The following is a 16,625-nucleotide window of genomic DNA, read 5'->3' on the forward strand; positions in this document are numbered from 1 at the left end:
TCTCACACCAGGCAGACCTCAGCACATCTTGACTCCAAATCTAACCAAGGCTACACAGCTAGAGGCACCCACGTCAGTGCAGGGCAGATGCAGCAAGTAAACTTCAGCAAAAAAGAATAAGTTCTGATAAAAAATGACCAAGTAGGTTTCTGCTTCCAGAATGCTTCCTCCTATGTTTAGCATGTAGCAATATTGAAATAACAGTATTTGGAAAATTTGAATGCTGCTTTCCTACCTGAATCTACGTTCCAAAGCTTTTGGGAAAACGTGATAAAGGGGAGAAATGATTTGAAATCAGAGAAGTTGAAAGCATAAAGACAGCCCTTCAGACTTCACTAAATTCGATAAAACTACCGTTTGCTTCACAAGTCCTGGCTGATAGATCATATCTGCCTTTGAGTAGGCCCAAAGGGGCCTCTACTACCAGATTTTGCCCCACTTCTTCACAAAGACAGAGGATGAGGCCCCAGATCCCCATCTAGATTTGAAGCCAAAAGTCTCAGAAAACCGGGGCTCAGTCTTATCTCCTCCCCTGCACCTCATAATCACACTGGGGTTATGAAGCACCTTTCAATGCTTAGCTTTATGATTTTCAACGGGGGGAGAGGGAAGAAAATCATACTAAAGTGTTTTTTTTTTTTTTTATTACAAGTTCTTGCTAATTTTTTTCTTTTAAGCAGGAATGATGTTTGATGTAGTAGTTCTTAAAAAATCTAGACTGACAAGGTTCAAATTTCCTTGGAAATGTTCACACAATAGGGACAAACTTGCAAGGTTTTATCTGTATAGAACAGATGTTAAATGTTAAGATTCAATGTTAAAATATAACTGTTAGATGCATATTTTTCATCATCATCTTAATGAAAAACAAGTACCTTTAACACCCTTTTGATATAAAATAATTTTTATCAACAGAAAAGTTCCTGGTCCTTAAACCTACAGAAAATTCTTCCCATTTTTTTCTTCTCAGTTTCAGCATAATCTTACACATGAGCTGAACTTTGAGCAAGCAATTGAACCAGAACAACTCATTCACTTAAATACCAAATGTTCCCAGCACTCTTCATGATCAGGGCCTAATTTCCAGGAATGAATATTTCTGGCACCGAATGCCAAGTTATTTCACTTCATACTTTGATACTCCCAGAGATGCATGTCCTGATACTTTTTCTGGGGCTACCTCAAGGTACACAAACCCTGCAGACCCAGCATTCCCCCCACGCTCATACTTGGTTATTCACTTTCCACCAGTTGTGCTCTAGGATCTTGTATTATTTATTACATTCTGTAGCTGTGGCCTGTAATTCTGTACCATCATTAATTTTGTAAAGGCTTTCGCAATACGCTCGCCTCAAAGATGCCAAACAAAACAGAGCTGATTATTGTTATCAGCACTGCCATTATCACTGAATGCCACTCAGGATAGCAGCGCTTTCGGTAGCTGGGGGGAAATGAAAAGAAAAATAAATAAATAAATAAAAAGCCTTCCTAGTCATATTGTCATTATGCCTCAAACAGCATAAACAATGCCTTTTGCATACATAATAATTAAACGCTTCCCCATCGCCATCCCTTGGCATCCACCAAGAGCAGGCCGAGGCGGCTGCCCAGCCTGGCATCTCCAGAGCTGGGCAAGGGCCGGGGGGCTCAAACTCCACGCCTGGAGGGAAGAGGAGCGCTGAACCCCCCTTTCTGCAGACCTTGGAGATGCAGCAGGTTGAGGGTGGCCGTGGTAGTCCCCAGCAGCAGGGTCCGGCCTTCTTCTATCGTGACACTATCGCCATCTCGCGGCGGGTGGCCAGCAGGCCAGCTGGAGTCCTCGGCCCAGCGGCCACAAAAGCGGAGGGCGAGCTGGAAAAAAGAAGAAGGGGAGAGGGTCAAAACTGTCCCCTCCCTTGAATGTCAGCTCCACGTGAAGCGTGGCACTGATTAACATGAAAACAGCAGGCAAATATTTTGACTCATGATGAGCAATGGAGAAATTATGTGTGCCTGTGGCAGGCTGTGCTTCCTCCTCACCTCTAAACTTTAAGCATGCACCTTGCAGCAAAGGTTTGGCTGTTTCTTAAGGAACATGAATATATTTTTATGTGGACTTATATGCACATGCGGACATAGGCAGTGATAAAACATCATCCGGACTCACACACGAGCTGTCAAGAACAGCTTCTACTGATCTGAGGGGAGTGGGGGGGAACCAGACATGGAAATAGTTGCGGTCCTCACTGGGTTGTGCTAATCTGAAACAGCAGCAGAAAGGATAACCCCCATACAAAGGCAAAATGTTGTTCCTTCATTTTCAGTCAGAGCACAAATATCCATTAAAAGCTTTAGCTTGGGAGGTGCGGTTTCCGTGAGTCGATACTGGTGGTGCTATGACAGTCACTCTCCCAACTGTGCTATTGTCAGTTTTAGTTTTGTGCGCCTGATCGTTTGTACACCACCTCTCATAGCACCTAAAACAGTCAGATAAGGATTATACTGTGGTTACTGTCTTAATTATTCACACTAGGGATGCCTGTTGGTCCCCAGGCTAAAAGACAGAACCAGTTTATGTCCATCCTCTCTGTAGGGTATGGATGCCAGTGTTTTCTATCCTCTGTCCCATTCTGCGATTTCCCTGCAAAGGGATTTACTTGATTCGGTCTAGAGTGAAGCCTGGGACAGAGTTAATGTGCATGCAGTGAAAACATCTGGAAAGCTAAGTGCCCGGCGTCAGAGGGAGTGAGCCACTTCATCACTGCAGAAGCACAGATAAGCCTTCGCATCTGTGTGCAACAGTTGCAGAGAGGACAATGAACACCTCTTTTCTCTATACTTGCAAAGTGTTACAGGACAAGATTCATCTCTATCACCAGCGAACATATATTTGTGTATTTCAGAGATTTGTGGCAAAGTTCCCAGCAGAAAGAATAGAAAGCTTTTTTCACTGTCTTTCTAAGGAGGCTGTGGATTACCCTTCACAGGCAGTGTTCTGAACCAGATTACATACAGTATACACGAGTATACAATAGACCCACTGAAAAAAATAAAGAGCTAGTTAAAATTATTTTTTATCTCAGAGCAGGGGACAGAGGAGGGAACAGTTCATTGAAAGGCACGCATTTCCCAGATACCCTGCTTATCAAGCCAACTGTAGCACGAAATTGCAGATGCCATAAATTCCTGTCTGGCACGACCTCAGCCAGCACTGCTAGCAAAGCACTGCACTGCATGATACAGTTGTGAAACAGTGAGATTCAGCTGAATGTTTTGCTGAGAACATTTCTCAAATGGCTTGAAGTCACTCTGACATCACTCTAACCCTCTCAAGTCACTTAGAAGCCCCCAATTAATGATAATGTTAAGAAAAATAAACTCCTCTTCTGAATATCTTTATATATATATAAATATATATATATAATGTTATTTATATATATAAACAGTTCCCCTTACTTACTAGAAAACATTCTAGCTCTTTGTTTAAGGTTCTGTCTGTATAACATCAGTGTTTAAGTTACTGTGTTATTCTTGCTAGGTTTCTGGTGTCACCTCTTGGAAAACTGTGTATCCATACAGTTTTACCAATACCTCCTGGCATAAAAGCTAAGAACTATCAACCTTCTCAGGACTGTAACTCAGAAAATGTATAAATATACTGAAAATAAGTTTTTAATTGTTTAGATAATATATATGTCCACAGTAAGAAGCAGTCCATACACCACCAACCTACACAAAGATAAACACATGGAATTCTATTGCTGAAAAATAAGTTTACTACCCAGGACTGACAGAGGCAAAACTGATAGAGGCAAAACAAAAAATAATGGTAATAATTTAACTGAGGTCATCAAAATCTGTCTTTCTACCAGGTCCCTAAAAAAAGTTCTCCAGTGAGAAGATGCCTGGCTTAGTCTGTTGCCATGCACATCACCTGTATTTGCATCCTTCATGGGATTTCTAATATGTATTTGCTTTTATTTAAAATATATATAGTAGACAGATAAGCATCAACTTATAACACAGGATCAAGAGCAATTTATAATCAATCATACCATCCTTGTATTACTGGAGAGGGTACAGATCTAAAGAATCTGTCTGAAGAGAGAAAAGGGGTTTTGGTCAAGGCACTTAAAATTACCAAAGTGCTAAAGAAGATGTAGAGGGGCTAGTGGGAAAGCAGCTCTGTAGTAACTAAGAAAAGACATCTGACTGATGGATGAAAATGAGACAGCAGAAGATTTTACTTAGTGACATTTCTCTTGCAGTCCTACATATTCTCAAAGACAAAACAAAACAAAAAAGGCATATCCTATAGGACCTGTGAGAGAAAAAGCATGGTCTAGTGCAAGACTAGTGAAATGGCCAACTGTGTTAAATCACAAGTACAGCTTGCCCAGACCTCGTGGATCCTATATGATTACCCTCTCTGTTTTCTGGGAGAAAAACACAGTGCAATGTCTGGCTGTATGGGTCTTGTTAAGCCCCTGGTTAAGCTATAACAGGTCTTGTTAAGCCATGGTGGTTATGTCCAGTTCCTATGAAGCAGCCCATGGTAAAATGACACTAACCAATGCACACACAAACTAATTGTCAAGAAAGGTGGGCAACAGACTCACAGCTCTAGAGGTCTATGTTCTCATCTGACCCCAATAGTTTCCATCCATGGGATCTCATAGAACCTTTTCAACTGTAGTGCCTGTCTCATCCAGCTGCCTGGTCAGTATGGGACAGGCTGTAACCCACATCCAAAAGGGTTTTGTTGCTCTGCAAGCTGAGCATGCTTTCATGACTGCCTGGACAGACTGACTCACCTGAGAGTCCAAGGACAAAACAGTGAGACAGCATCTCATCTCTGGAAGGCCACATCTTAAACATCTCCATCATGCAGACTGCAGCTCCTGTCCTTCTGCTCACAGCAGAGCAGGATAAGAACACCCCCCTCCGTATTAGACTTTTTATAAATGTAAGACTCCTTCCTTTTCCTTTTTTTTTTCACCTGTTTGGCACACAGCACTCAACCTATGGACTTATTTAAACACTTCTACATAAGACTGAAGAGCAGCAGCAGCTGTGAGGACCAGGGTCATGACTGAGCACCCATCCCAGGGTTTAGGAGACTGCAACATCTGTGCATCCACTGAACACTTAAACTGGACACCAAAACTTTTGCAGGACGTTGCCTCACATATGCCATCCATAGGAAACCCACTCTGGCAATGTGGGTTCTTCACTTTGTGGAAATTCTTCACGTTTTGAACCCAGTGCAGCAGCTGACACTAGCTCAGTAGGGAACCAAGCCTGCAAAATAACTCCCTCCCCATCAGAGCTCCAAAAAGGAGCTTATGCAAAGATAAAATAATGTTTAAAATCATAAAATAAAAGATGTGCAAGCTCCTTGCAGTTCAGCACATTATCCCCTTCCTCTCTCCTGCACCTTCTTTGTCCATTTTCAGGCAGGTTTCTTTCCATTTTCTGTTGTTAGCTGCTGCTGCTGCTGTCAGCCAGCCTGGGGTTGCCTGTGCGTCTGCCACTGGGAACACAAGCTCTCAGCACCAGTTTCTCAGCTTCTGCCTGTGACTACCAGGGCCCAGAAACAGCAGCAGCAACTGCAACCAATGAATAAATAACAGCAATAGGCTTGCATTCCCACACAGGCTGGCAAACAAGCCGCAAAGGGAAGGGATTATAAATCACCATTCCTTCAATTTTTGGCCTAAATTTTTGTCAATTACAATCGCTCCGCTAGCATAACGCATTATCTGGTGATTTTTAACTCCCCTCCATCAAAACAAAAGGTATTTTGAGGTGTTAAAAAGGGGAGAAAGACCCGTTTAGACACAACATAGCTCATATGATCCCATTTTGCAGTGACTTCCTAATTTGCTTGGTTAGGTGGGGTTTTACTGGAGTATAGTCCCAATAAGAGGACTGTTAGCAGCTGTTACAGACACAAAACCAGAGCCTGCATCCTCTGATCAGAAAAAGGCAGAAATCTTAAAACCAAACCAAGAAGCAATGGTTGATCTACAGCACAGATTTCGCTTGCTGCTGTGCTCCACGCTCTCTTTTCCTGGCCTCAGCCCAGGATTACCTGAGACATGGCGTGGAGAGAAACCCAAAGTCAGGCAGGTTTCCCCACCAACCCCACCTCCAGCAGCCAGCTTCCTCCTTGCCCCCAGGCACATCCACTAAGCACAAAACATCACCTGCAGTTTCACCCGAGAGAATCCCCAGGTTGCTTCCTGCCACCTCCAGCAGGAAGAAGGTGAACCATCGACTCCGTCGCCCTCACCTCTCCTGGTGTGCCTGGCCACGAACAAGCAAAGGTTTCGAATGCGGAGAGATTGACACCCACGAGACAGCCTTTTCCTTGGTGCTGACAGATTGCCATTTAACCAGCAAGTATGGAGAGCAAGCGTTGCTGTCCTCAGTCACCACGGAGAGACAAGGTTAACATTTTAAGTGATGGAGTAGCACGCTGTAGACCCAAGACTCCACACCACGTTCGAAACCCCTTTAATTTCAGTGATGGATACAGGGAGCTCACTTTCCAGGCTGTGAACTCTTGACAGCTCCTCAGTTTAATACATCAGGAAAAGATTTACACCCCCACACAACCCCCATCCACCTGAAGGAAAGAAAAACATATATTTGGAGGAGACAAAAGAGGAGGGGAGGTATTTTATTACCCTAGATGTCTTTTACAAGGGAAGTATTTTCAGCCATCTGCTCTAATTATTCCTCCTGTATTGGCCACCATCTCCATGCAACAATAGAAATAATTATCTCCTCAAGGGCAAAAATAATAAAAGAAATATTTACAGAAACAAACAAAAGTTGATTATTTTTAGCTCCTAGGGAAAAAAGCAACAACAAGCTACTTCTTAATGAAGGAGCAATTAGGAAGGTGGGGAGAACGTTTATAATTAAAACAGACAAATTGGAGGAGGCTCCTCCCTCCCACACATGCTTGAAAGAGATGCAAATGCGTGTTATTTGCTACAGTCAGTGGAGTTTGTGCACTGCCCAATTCCCCAGTAAGTAGAACCTGTCTCTTGGCACAATTCCCTGCCTCTCCTGCTTTTAGGACATCTAACCCTATGCTGAATTAACTAAAAAATGTTCACCACTACTGCAGTCATAGGATTTCAGTTGGTGTAGCTAGGTCTTCCTTTGCACAGCCTGTGCCCCTGAGACAAGGATGCTCTTTCATCCCACTGTTACAAGAAGTGTCCTGAATGCACTACAGCACTCAGCATGAAAATGTCCTTTTGTTGATATAAATCAAAACCAAAAGATGACTTATTGCAATCTTGGTTTCATTCCTGGCAGCATACAAGGAGTTTGCTAAAGGAGAGAATGAAGGCATATATACAGCTTCATGGGAAAGAGGGATTAGGGCCATCCCAGAGAACAGTAAGAAAACACACACTTGCTATCAGCAGCTCAGTACAACACCTTATCTTGAAAATTTTTGTATTCAGACATCTGCACCAAAATGAGGAGAAATTATTGACTGTGCTATGAAATCAAAGAATGGCCAAACTCAAGCTGTTCAAGGCTAATAGTGAACGTAGAAGTTCCCAAGGCTTCTCCAAGCATTTCCAGGGTGGAGGGTACCATTTAATCCTCATTACAAAACCTGCCACCTGACAGAGAAGAACCACAAACCAGCACACTGTGAACCTTCCTCTACTGCAGGCAATTCACCTCCTGTTCCAAAAATGGCCAATTTTCACTATGGAAAAGCAAACAAGACAGAGATTAACAATTACCAGTTTTTGCACGGGATCTCTCAGCCAATTGAAACAATTTCAGAGAAGCTGCCTCCAAACATTTACGTAGCCTACAAGTTTCTTTGGAAATCAGAGCTTAATCTGTCTGGTGGATCATACAATGGGATTGGCAATCTCTTAAAGGCATTTAATTCACGTGCACTTCATTAGAGTCCTTCTGCTTTACCATTGCATGTCACATTTCCAAGGAGGTTTCTAAGCTGGAAGTGAGGGAGATGAAGGAAATGGAAGGAGCACTTCTGGAGAAGCTTGCTATGGGTGTCCACTTCAAAAAGTTTTTTTGCAAAAGCATCACGTTCACCTCTTTTGTTTCTGTTTCCTTAAAAATAGTTCAATTCGTAAAGTCCTTTGAAAGAACTTGATAAAAAGGAGAGCATGTTTTGACTTCTCTAGTTTCTCCTATCCTTCCATCAGAGAAAGGCAGCCTCCTGGCTCCCAGTAATTTTTGAGCATCTGACCCTGAGAAATTCCTCTCCCAGTTCAGTTCCACGATGTGATTCCTGAAAACAGCGTTGTCTGACCACTGACGTACTTCTTCCCCAAGGGCCTGCATTAAGACAGCCCCTGATGCCAGTTCAGCAATGAGTAATAGGGTGGTAGTTTTTAGATGTTGGTAAAAACTGCCTTGGCAAAACAGTGAAGAATTTTACAAAAACCCAGAGGGATGAAAGGAAGTTCCTCTCCAAACCACATCATAGCAGAGACCACCTGTGGTTAATTAACGGAGTAGACACTGGTAAACAAACTGGTCAACAAAGGTTGATGGGTAATGGGACCATCTTCTTCCAATAATTCAGAAATAAATGATTAAAAAAATGCAGGAATGGTTGTGCTCAAGTCATAACTCACTAAGTAGCCAAACATATGTTAAAAGTCAGAAGGAAGCAAAGACATCTAAAGAACTATACAATAGGAAAAAAAAAAAATGAATCATTTATGCCAAAATACAACATTACCCTCAAAGCAGACTGGAAGCAATATACTTATTAATAAACTAAGGCTGGGAATTAGCAAAGTGCTTCTGACCATCAGTGCAGTGAGAGGCTGTAAAGAGTGAGCTCCTTCCCTTTTGAGTTGTGGTAGACCAGGCATGGACCGTAACCCAACAGACCTTTTCCAAGGCCAAAAGATGGTATTTTTTATGTCTGTCTGCATCAACTGTTGCTTCTTTTTACCCTTTACTCCACTTGTAACATGTAGGTGACATTACAGATGAAGGAACTTCTTTTGGGTAGGGTGACTCCCAGAAGAATTGATACAGCAAGGATGGGCAGGTGGCTGGACAGGACGACCCCTCTCCTGTACCTTTACTTCTAAATGAGATTGCCTACACCCTGAATTAGAAAGAAATAATTGTTCCTTTTTTTTTTTCCTTTTCTTTTTCCACCCTCCTTAATTTTAGCTGTCCTGCAGGAATTTTTCTGACTTCTGATGAGTTGCACAAGCACAGAAAGGGAAGAATCTGGCTGGGCATGTTCTCTACGGGACTGATGAATGACCTAGTCTCTCTCCAACTATTACAGGATAAATCTGTTTACACACAAAAAATTGACCTGGGCCAGTGAGGTGGGACTAGAACCAGGAAACTGGCACGTCCCAGAGGTAAAAATGCATTTGCAGCCAACAGCATTAGTAACTCAAGACCATAAACAAGCCATGCTGTCATTAATTACTCGGACAGGGGCAGCCGCAAAAGCAGTGAGAAGACCCAAAAGCCAACTGTAAATAGTTCGTCTAGCTGATTAGTTCAGAAAAAAAATGAGTGGGCAGTTTCAGAGGTCAGAGCCCATGGCACAAGTCAGTCTCAGGCCAATTTGCAACTGGACAATGGCATGAGAAAGAGCTTAATTCTTCTTCTTAAAAGAAAAAGAAGAAAATTCACCACCAAAAATAAAACACCAAAAAAAAAAAAAAAAAGGAAGGCTTTTCCAGCAGGGGAGTAATCACTGCAATTTCCAAGCACAGAAGGTAAGGCTCTTTGCACTAGAGGTATTTAATTAAGGACACGGAATATTAGTTTGATCGAATGGTGCTTTCATAGGGAGGGCACTGAAAAGACATCGCTGTTGGAGAGGGGGGGTGCATGTCCCAGATACAGTATGTTTCAGCTGCCTATATCCAGGCAAGAAAGCTCACCTGAATCCAAGGTAAAATACCAAGCATCAGGGGAATATGAGCAGCATTAAACCACTCCGTAATTAAACAAACCATGAGACTCATGGGAAGGCCCGTGTCTATTTACCACAGTCACATGAGTCCCAAAGTGTTGTTCTCAGCTCTCCTGGGGTTTTTTGAAGGTTATGTTGGAAGGTTGATCCTAGAACCAGAAATCTTAATTTCAAAGATAAAGGAAAATACTGGAATCTAAGGAAATATCTTTTAGCACATGATAGCTTTTTCTTGCTGTGGCAAAGTCTGCCCATGGTTGCTGGCAAAGAAAAAAACACCCAAGCTGCATTTCAAGGGCAAGGGACAAAAAGGTCAGTGCAGGAGCAGCAGCTGGTGCCCCATTGTCTCAGAAAAACACTGAGATTCACAAAAAGAGGTTGGGAATGCCCACGTCTGGATGGCAAACTCAAGAGGCAAACAGGTTAATACTAGGAAATATTTTGGAAGTCACTGAATTGGAGAAGCAGAACAGAGGCACACATTAGACTCTCCTATGCACCTAGCAAGATGCTAAACTGATGGAAAACATTGTCTCTGCTGGAATGAACAGTGAAATTCCCATTTGATTAAAAAAAAAATCTGCAATAGTACTTTTTAGCAGCTTAGTTTAACACATCACAGAGAGCAATAGGCAATCTTTCTCTACAATAACTCATTGCTAATTCACAAGAACTTTCCTAATGATCATTTATGGCCTGATATTCAGAGACAGTTTATTTCAGTGGAAACTATCCTAGCATAATGTAATCACAAGCCCAACTTGCATGAAAACCCTGTGCATGCAAATACATTGGGGAATTCAATGCAATCTTCCCGTTCAGGTACAAGAAGACTGGTCTTCCCTTTCCAAAACACTGTTCAAGGGCACACATAATTTACACATCTCTCTGAAACAGTGATTTCTCAAAGACTGAAGGCTTCCAAGACAAATTATAAATGGCAGTTTAATGGTAACAAGCAAATTGTAACATGCAGTTGTTTACACAAGCGGAATAACCACGCCTGGTGACTGTGCTGGACTTTGCAGCACGCACTGCGCAAATATTGTCTCACAACTGAACAACAATGAGTTACTTTAACTAATCTGAGAGCAAACATTGCAAATAAAGAGATTAGCTTAAGCATCTTCTAACCACCTGCAGGAAAAGAAATCAAATTATGTGCCTGCATGTCAGCAAGAAGGATTTCTGAGTGAGCTCTACTGCAAACGAGGGGATACAAGTCTAATTCACACCAGTAGTGCCAGTGAAGATCTGATGATGGGTTTTTTAGTGATGAGGGGGTAGAGGTCAAAGCACTGGGCTGGTATCCAGACCCTAACTCTCACGCAGCTCCTAGGAGTAGTACACATCCCATCACTGCTCCAAGCCTGGTTTACAAGCCTGGTTTACAAGGGCTTTGCAGTGATTTACCAGGCCAAGACTGAAAATAGCTTTGCTGCTTGAAGGCTAAAACTTAGCATGTGCTGCCCTTCTTTTATCACTTATATACCTTCTCTGAAACAATTAAGATGACATGCTGCCCAACTTTAGCACCTTCAATCTATAACCCCCCACCCAAATATGGTGGAAAGCAACCTGCTAGGAAAATTATTGGTTGTAATCCCTCTTTATATGAAGGGAAAGCTGATGTACTCGCCAATACCTTGCAGAGCAGGATTACATTGCTTCATTATCCCATGAGGCAAATTCATCTCTGATTGCAGCATGCCTGGGTTCTGCTGAATCACTGCAGCAGCTTCGTCAAAATGTTTTGCCAGATCATTTTCACCTGTCTAAAATGTATTTTTAAAGTAAATTCCAGATTTGAGAGGGAAAACATGGATGGGCATGAGGAAATGGCTTCAGGCTATACACCATTCCAGGCTAGGATCTGATGCAGACCAGGAGTATTAAAAGTTGTTTTTCTGGAATTTGCTTCTTTGCTCCAGTGTGCATAGAGCCCCAGCACCTCCCTCTGCCCCTCAGGCAGCACTGCTGGGCTGGGCGGGTGCTGGAGCTCTGGCACAGGCTGCCCCGAGAGGGGCTGCTCCTGGGAGAGCTCCCCAAGCCCAGGGATGTGAGGCTGGGATGTGCAGCCTGTCCTCCAAGCCCCTCACTTACTCTGTGCTATAGGGGCGCAGGATTTGGCACTCCCAACAGCCCGTGAGACCTCCCTGCTCCTGCAGAAGTGGGTGACACCAGCCAGACTCCTGAGATGGAGGCCGAAGCCTTGCGCTGCCCTTTCAGTCCTGTACCTGCCCAGCAGGGAGAGGCTTTCACCCTGCCTGGCTGTTATTTCAGTAATGCAAGCTTTTTAAGCGACTCATCCTAATCTGCGAGCTTTCAGAGTCCGCTTTCAAATGCAATGTCCTGTTTAGTTTTAGCACATCAACAACATGCTTTCTTAGCCTATCTGTATGCATTATCTAGTGCTGTAATGTATCATGTACTGAACTACAGCATCATTACAGGTAAGTGCTCAGGTTTAAATGCAAACATAATTGCATAATGTGGTACAGCCAGGAAGAATAATGCAGGAAATAGAGCCAGCTCCATCTGATAGTGCAATCTGACTGGAACGCCGGCCGTTCGGATCAAACGCGCAGCCCAGATGGGGCAACCAAGAATAAAAGTGCTTTGCGGTATCTTTATTGTCATCATCAAAAACACTTATCTGCCAGAAAGGTAAAAAGGTGAAGATGGGACTCTTACAGAAAAGGTCACACAAGCAGTAGGGGAACACTGGGTTATGACAGCTGGCGAGATGGCACTCCTTAGCAAAGGCTACCTTTGCACCATCACTGCAAGCTGAATTTTCCAGTTCCTAATGGAAATCTGGGTGTTAAGTATTGTTTAGAAGACTGGGCACACCCCTCCTATTTCCCTGAAGACAAAGGTGTCTATTTAATTTCAGTAAATTCTTATGTGCAAGGAGCTGTACAAACATCAGAGATCATTCCTGATGCAAGACAACTTCCAAATAAGGACATATCTAGAACAGAAATACACATATAGTTAAAATTAAAACTGATTCTCAATGGAACAGTGCTGCTATTTTTTTTTTCCCCAGTGGTTTGAGCTACCAGTGACACACGACAGGCAATTTCAGCAGGGGCACAGACAGCTCCAGAAGCCTGAAACCAGCTGAAGTTCATTTAGGAAATTTTGTACTGCATGGCTGTGCCATGAGCAACCACACCCCAGCTGAAGAGCAGCATCACACGCGCTACGGGACATTAGCCACTCTTGTCATTTCAAGAGATTTCAGCCCAAACTTCACTTTAATCAGATAACAAGATGAGAGAGTAGCGTGAGAGAGAACCCCTCGACCAACACGCCACATGGCTAACTGAGAGCCCTTTGAGTTCAAAGTACAAACTGCTGCTGTCTGGGCTACAAAGCCATCCCTTTGTCTTTCGGGGCTGTAACAGCTCATCTTTGTTGGGAGCACAGATCCCCTGCAATGTGCTGTGCCTTTCACTATCTGCCCTCCCACACACATGTTTGTCTGCCTTTTAATCACTTGGCAGGATATAAAATCTAGGGTCCCAAGGAGCTTTGCTGGCACATCCAAGTCCCAATGCATTCAAGTGCTTAAGGATGCAGATGTTGCCTGTTAGCGTTTTCCAAAGGCAGACTTGACTTCAGGAAGGGTTGGGCATCGTATTAAGGTACATACCTGAATGACTATGTACATACAGGGGTTGGAAGTGCCTTTGTGCAAACCCCAAAACCCTACCCACTGCTAACTATCACCTCTTAGAGGAACTTGTCCAAATTTTCACGTTGCAGTGTCTGCATCTCCCAGAGGTGAAAATGAACACCAACAAACTCATGGCCATGCTGGTGACCACTGAGTGCTGTCCTTCCTGCATGGGAAATCTCAGATTCAAGACAACAAGAAGCTAAGTCCCAAGATCAGGAAAACAGAAAAACAGACCTTGGGTGAGCCATCTCTACAGTTGATAGAGAATTGCCCCCTGCCAGCTGTTTTGCATCTGTTTAGTCAGTTTTGCATAGGTCAGCCTGAACATCTAAACCCATTCATGATGTCCATGCACACACATGCCTGCTGGTGAGCTCTGACAAAACCTGTCCTCAATACCAAAAGCAAAATCTACATCTCCCACTCACCAGACACAGGTTAAGGCAGGAGGAAAAAGGCAAATAAATGAGAATTAAAGTGACAACAAAAGAACAAGAGTGTGTGTGAAAGTCAGAACCACAATCCCTAAGCGAATAAAGCTGAGCCTGAATCCCAGACCCAAAGAAGATGTGTGAAAGCAGGAAAATAAATCAATAAGCAAAGCAGCAATCTCTTGCCTCAATTTTATCCGAGGAAGTCAAATTTACTGAGCTCCTCACAAACTGTCTTTGGCTAAAATCATCGCTAACGAGCTCTGACATTTGAAATTTAACTGAATATGAGCTAACAGCTCCCAGCCCTGCACCACCCATGAAGTTAACTGGGAATATTTTGTTAATGCCGTAGACAGGCTAACTGCCTCTTTATTGAGGAGACGCAGCATTTGCTGAAAAGTGTTTATAGCGTCTGCCTCACCTGATGCCTCCCTGCCCTGGGACGTCTGCTTTTCTTCACGGGGCCTGCAGAGCTCTCGGTCCCCTCCTCTCCTTCCCATCAGGATGGTAATTGTTTGCTAGTTTTTACGAGGCAGCCTTACGATCCCTTAATGAAGTCCTTTGCTCTGCAGCCATTCCCAAGGACGGACTGGGAACGAGGGGTTTCCACCTACGGAGCTGCCAATCAGGGAAACACACCTGGCACTTCCAAGGGGTTGTTAACTCAGTCCATTGCCCAACTCATCGTGAAAACAGCCTGTTTTTACTGGCAATCACATAAAATTAACCCCTTTGTTAAAGACAAAATTAAGGCTCTTAGATAAACTGTGGCAGAGTGCTTGAGCATGCTGGTTTTTCCTTCTGCTGCAACATTGTTTTAAATTTATTCTGTTTTAATAAGTGTTTCTGAACTGAAATAGTACAGGAATTCATTCAGCCTCCAACTGTGCACCTCTTTCATGTTGTTTAGAGTGGGGAAAGACTTTGCCATAACACCAGCAGTTACAAGACAAGGAAGGAAAAAAAGAAGAACAAAAATAATAAAAAAATAAAATAAAAATATATGTACTACTTATTCTTATTCTACTCCTTACTCTAAAGTCTTCACACAGAAGTGATACAGGATGATTATGTTTCCATCACTACCAGTAGCTTGCTAGAAGCTTTTCAGGTCTTTGTTATCCTGAAGATATTACCACTTTTTTTTTTTTTTCCCCAAATGATGCAAAACCCAACTGTGTCTCCACACCACACACAGACTCCAAATTTTCTTCTCTTTTCTTGAAGATTGGGTGGGAAGCCTGATCTTATGGCTCAAGACATGGCCAGGTACCAAGATCAGCTCCTCAGAGCTACATACCTGTAGAAGTGATGCCTTTAAGCCAGCATCCACCTCACACTGAGTGTCATACATGACATAGGCAATACATTTCTAGAGTACAACCCAGCAGAAAATATTGTAGAGATTAAAAGAGAAGGAGATCCTGGCCTTCTAGAACCCATGTCTAGTCATAACCAGACCACCTGAGTTGCTGGTCCATGTGTTTATCCAAATGAGACCCAGAAAGCTCAACAGCTTTATATATGCACAGCAACCTTTTGTTCTGAATAAATGTCTGGGAACAGCCCATCAGTCAAGAGAAAAGACTTGCAGCAAGATGGAGCCACCACAGCACCTCACACATGCTGACACTCACATATAGGCTCCATAGTCTGCAAGATTAAATCCAATAAGTTTTAATGTCCATAAGTGAACCAGGGCATCGAGGGGTAAATTTTAAATCTGTTTGGTACTGGGAATGCACATGTCAATCAGGGCCTCAGTGCAGCACCCTTAGGTGCCTAAAATGAAGCAGCAAAAATAAATAAGAAAATAAAATAAATACATAAAGTAAAATGATCTGTGATTTTTGTTTAAGGCTAAAAGGAAACATGCTCCTATCCCCAGATCTGGCATTCCAGTACTTCAGGCCAGGAGTTGTCTCCATTGCCACAGTCAAATCCAGTCTCAAATCTTTATGCTTGACCAGTATAACATCTCTTTCCATGATCCATCTGTGGCCGGGGCCCTTCCAGTTCCCCCACTACGTCCACACTACTAAAATCTCCCAGCTTTCAAAATGGGGTAAACGCTGCCTAGCCCCTTACTGGGTGCCCAAACTGGCCCCATAAACATCAAGTATAGGGCCATGTTTCTCAGCAATTCTGTGATTTTCCATTTCCAACTATTCCAACTTGAAATTCTTTCGTGCAACATCAGGTCCACTAGATTGCTCTATTTGGGACTGGGAAGAGGACACAAAGTCAGATGGCAACACAGAGGACTTTGTCTGGGACGCAAGAGCTGCCTGAAAGCATCTTCAACCCACATCACACCTAAGGAGGGACAAGACCCTCTCATACATTAAATCACACTCCAACCTGGGAGAAGAACAAGTCTAGGCCATGTGTGTCTCCAAGGAGCTCTGCCCTTCCAATCAAATTCCCAATGGGGAGATGAAAAAGCTTCCCTTTTGATTCATCCAGAGCCCAAAGCTGTGCACCCCTGCATGGACCCAGCCATTAAACACCCACAGCCCCTTTCCCCAAATCAAGAGCAAGTTCCACAAATGGGGAA

General features: G+C 43.2%; 1 protein-coding gene across 9 annotated transcripts in view; it reads right to left on the reverse strand.

Moving 5' to 3' along the window:
- Positions 1 to 16,625, reverse strand: part of PKHD1 (PKHD1 ciliary IPT domain containing fibrocystin/polyductin) — a 256,540-nt gene that overhangs the window by 172,746 nt on the left and 67,169 nt on the right. For all 9 annotated transcript variants that reach the window (XR_005264657.1, XR_011808607.1, XR_005264658.2 and 6 more), the window contains one exon: positions 1,701 to 1,851. Coding sequence is in view for 6 of the 9 variants with exons in the window: in XM_038177367.2 (XP_038033295.1) it covers positions 1,701 to 1,851 (151 nt within the window). In the remaining 3 variants the exon portion in view is untranslated. The remainder of the gene's footprint in view (positions 1 to 1,700; positions 1,852 to 16,625) is intronic.

Source organism: Anas platyrhynchos, chromosome 3 (assembly GCF_047663525.1).
Source record: "Anas platyrhynchos isolate ZD024472 breed Pekin duck chromosome 3, IASCAAS_PekinDuck_T2T, whole genome shotgun sequence".
Classification (NCBI taxonomy): Eukaryota; Metazoa; Chordata; class Aves; order Anseriformes; family Anatidae; genus Anas; species Anas platyrhynchos.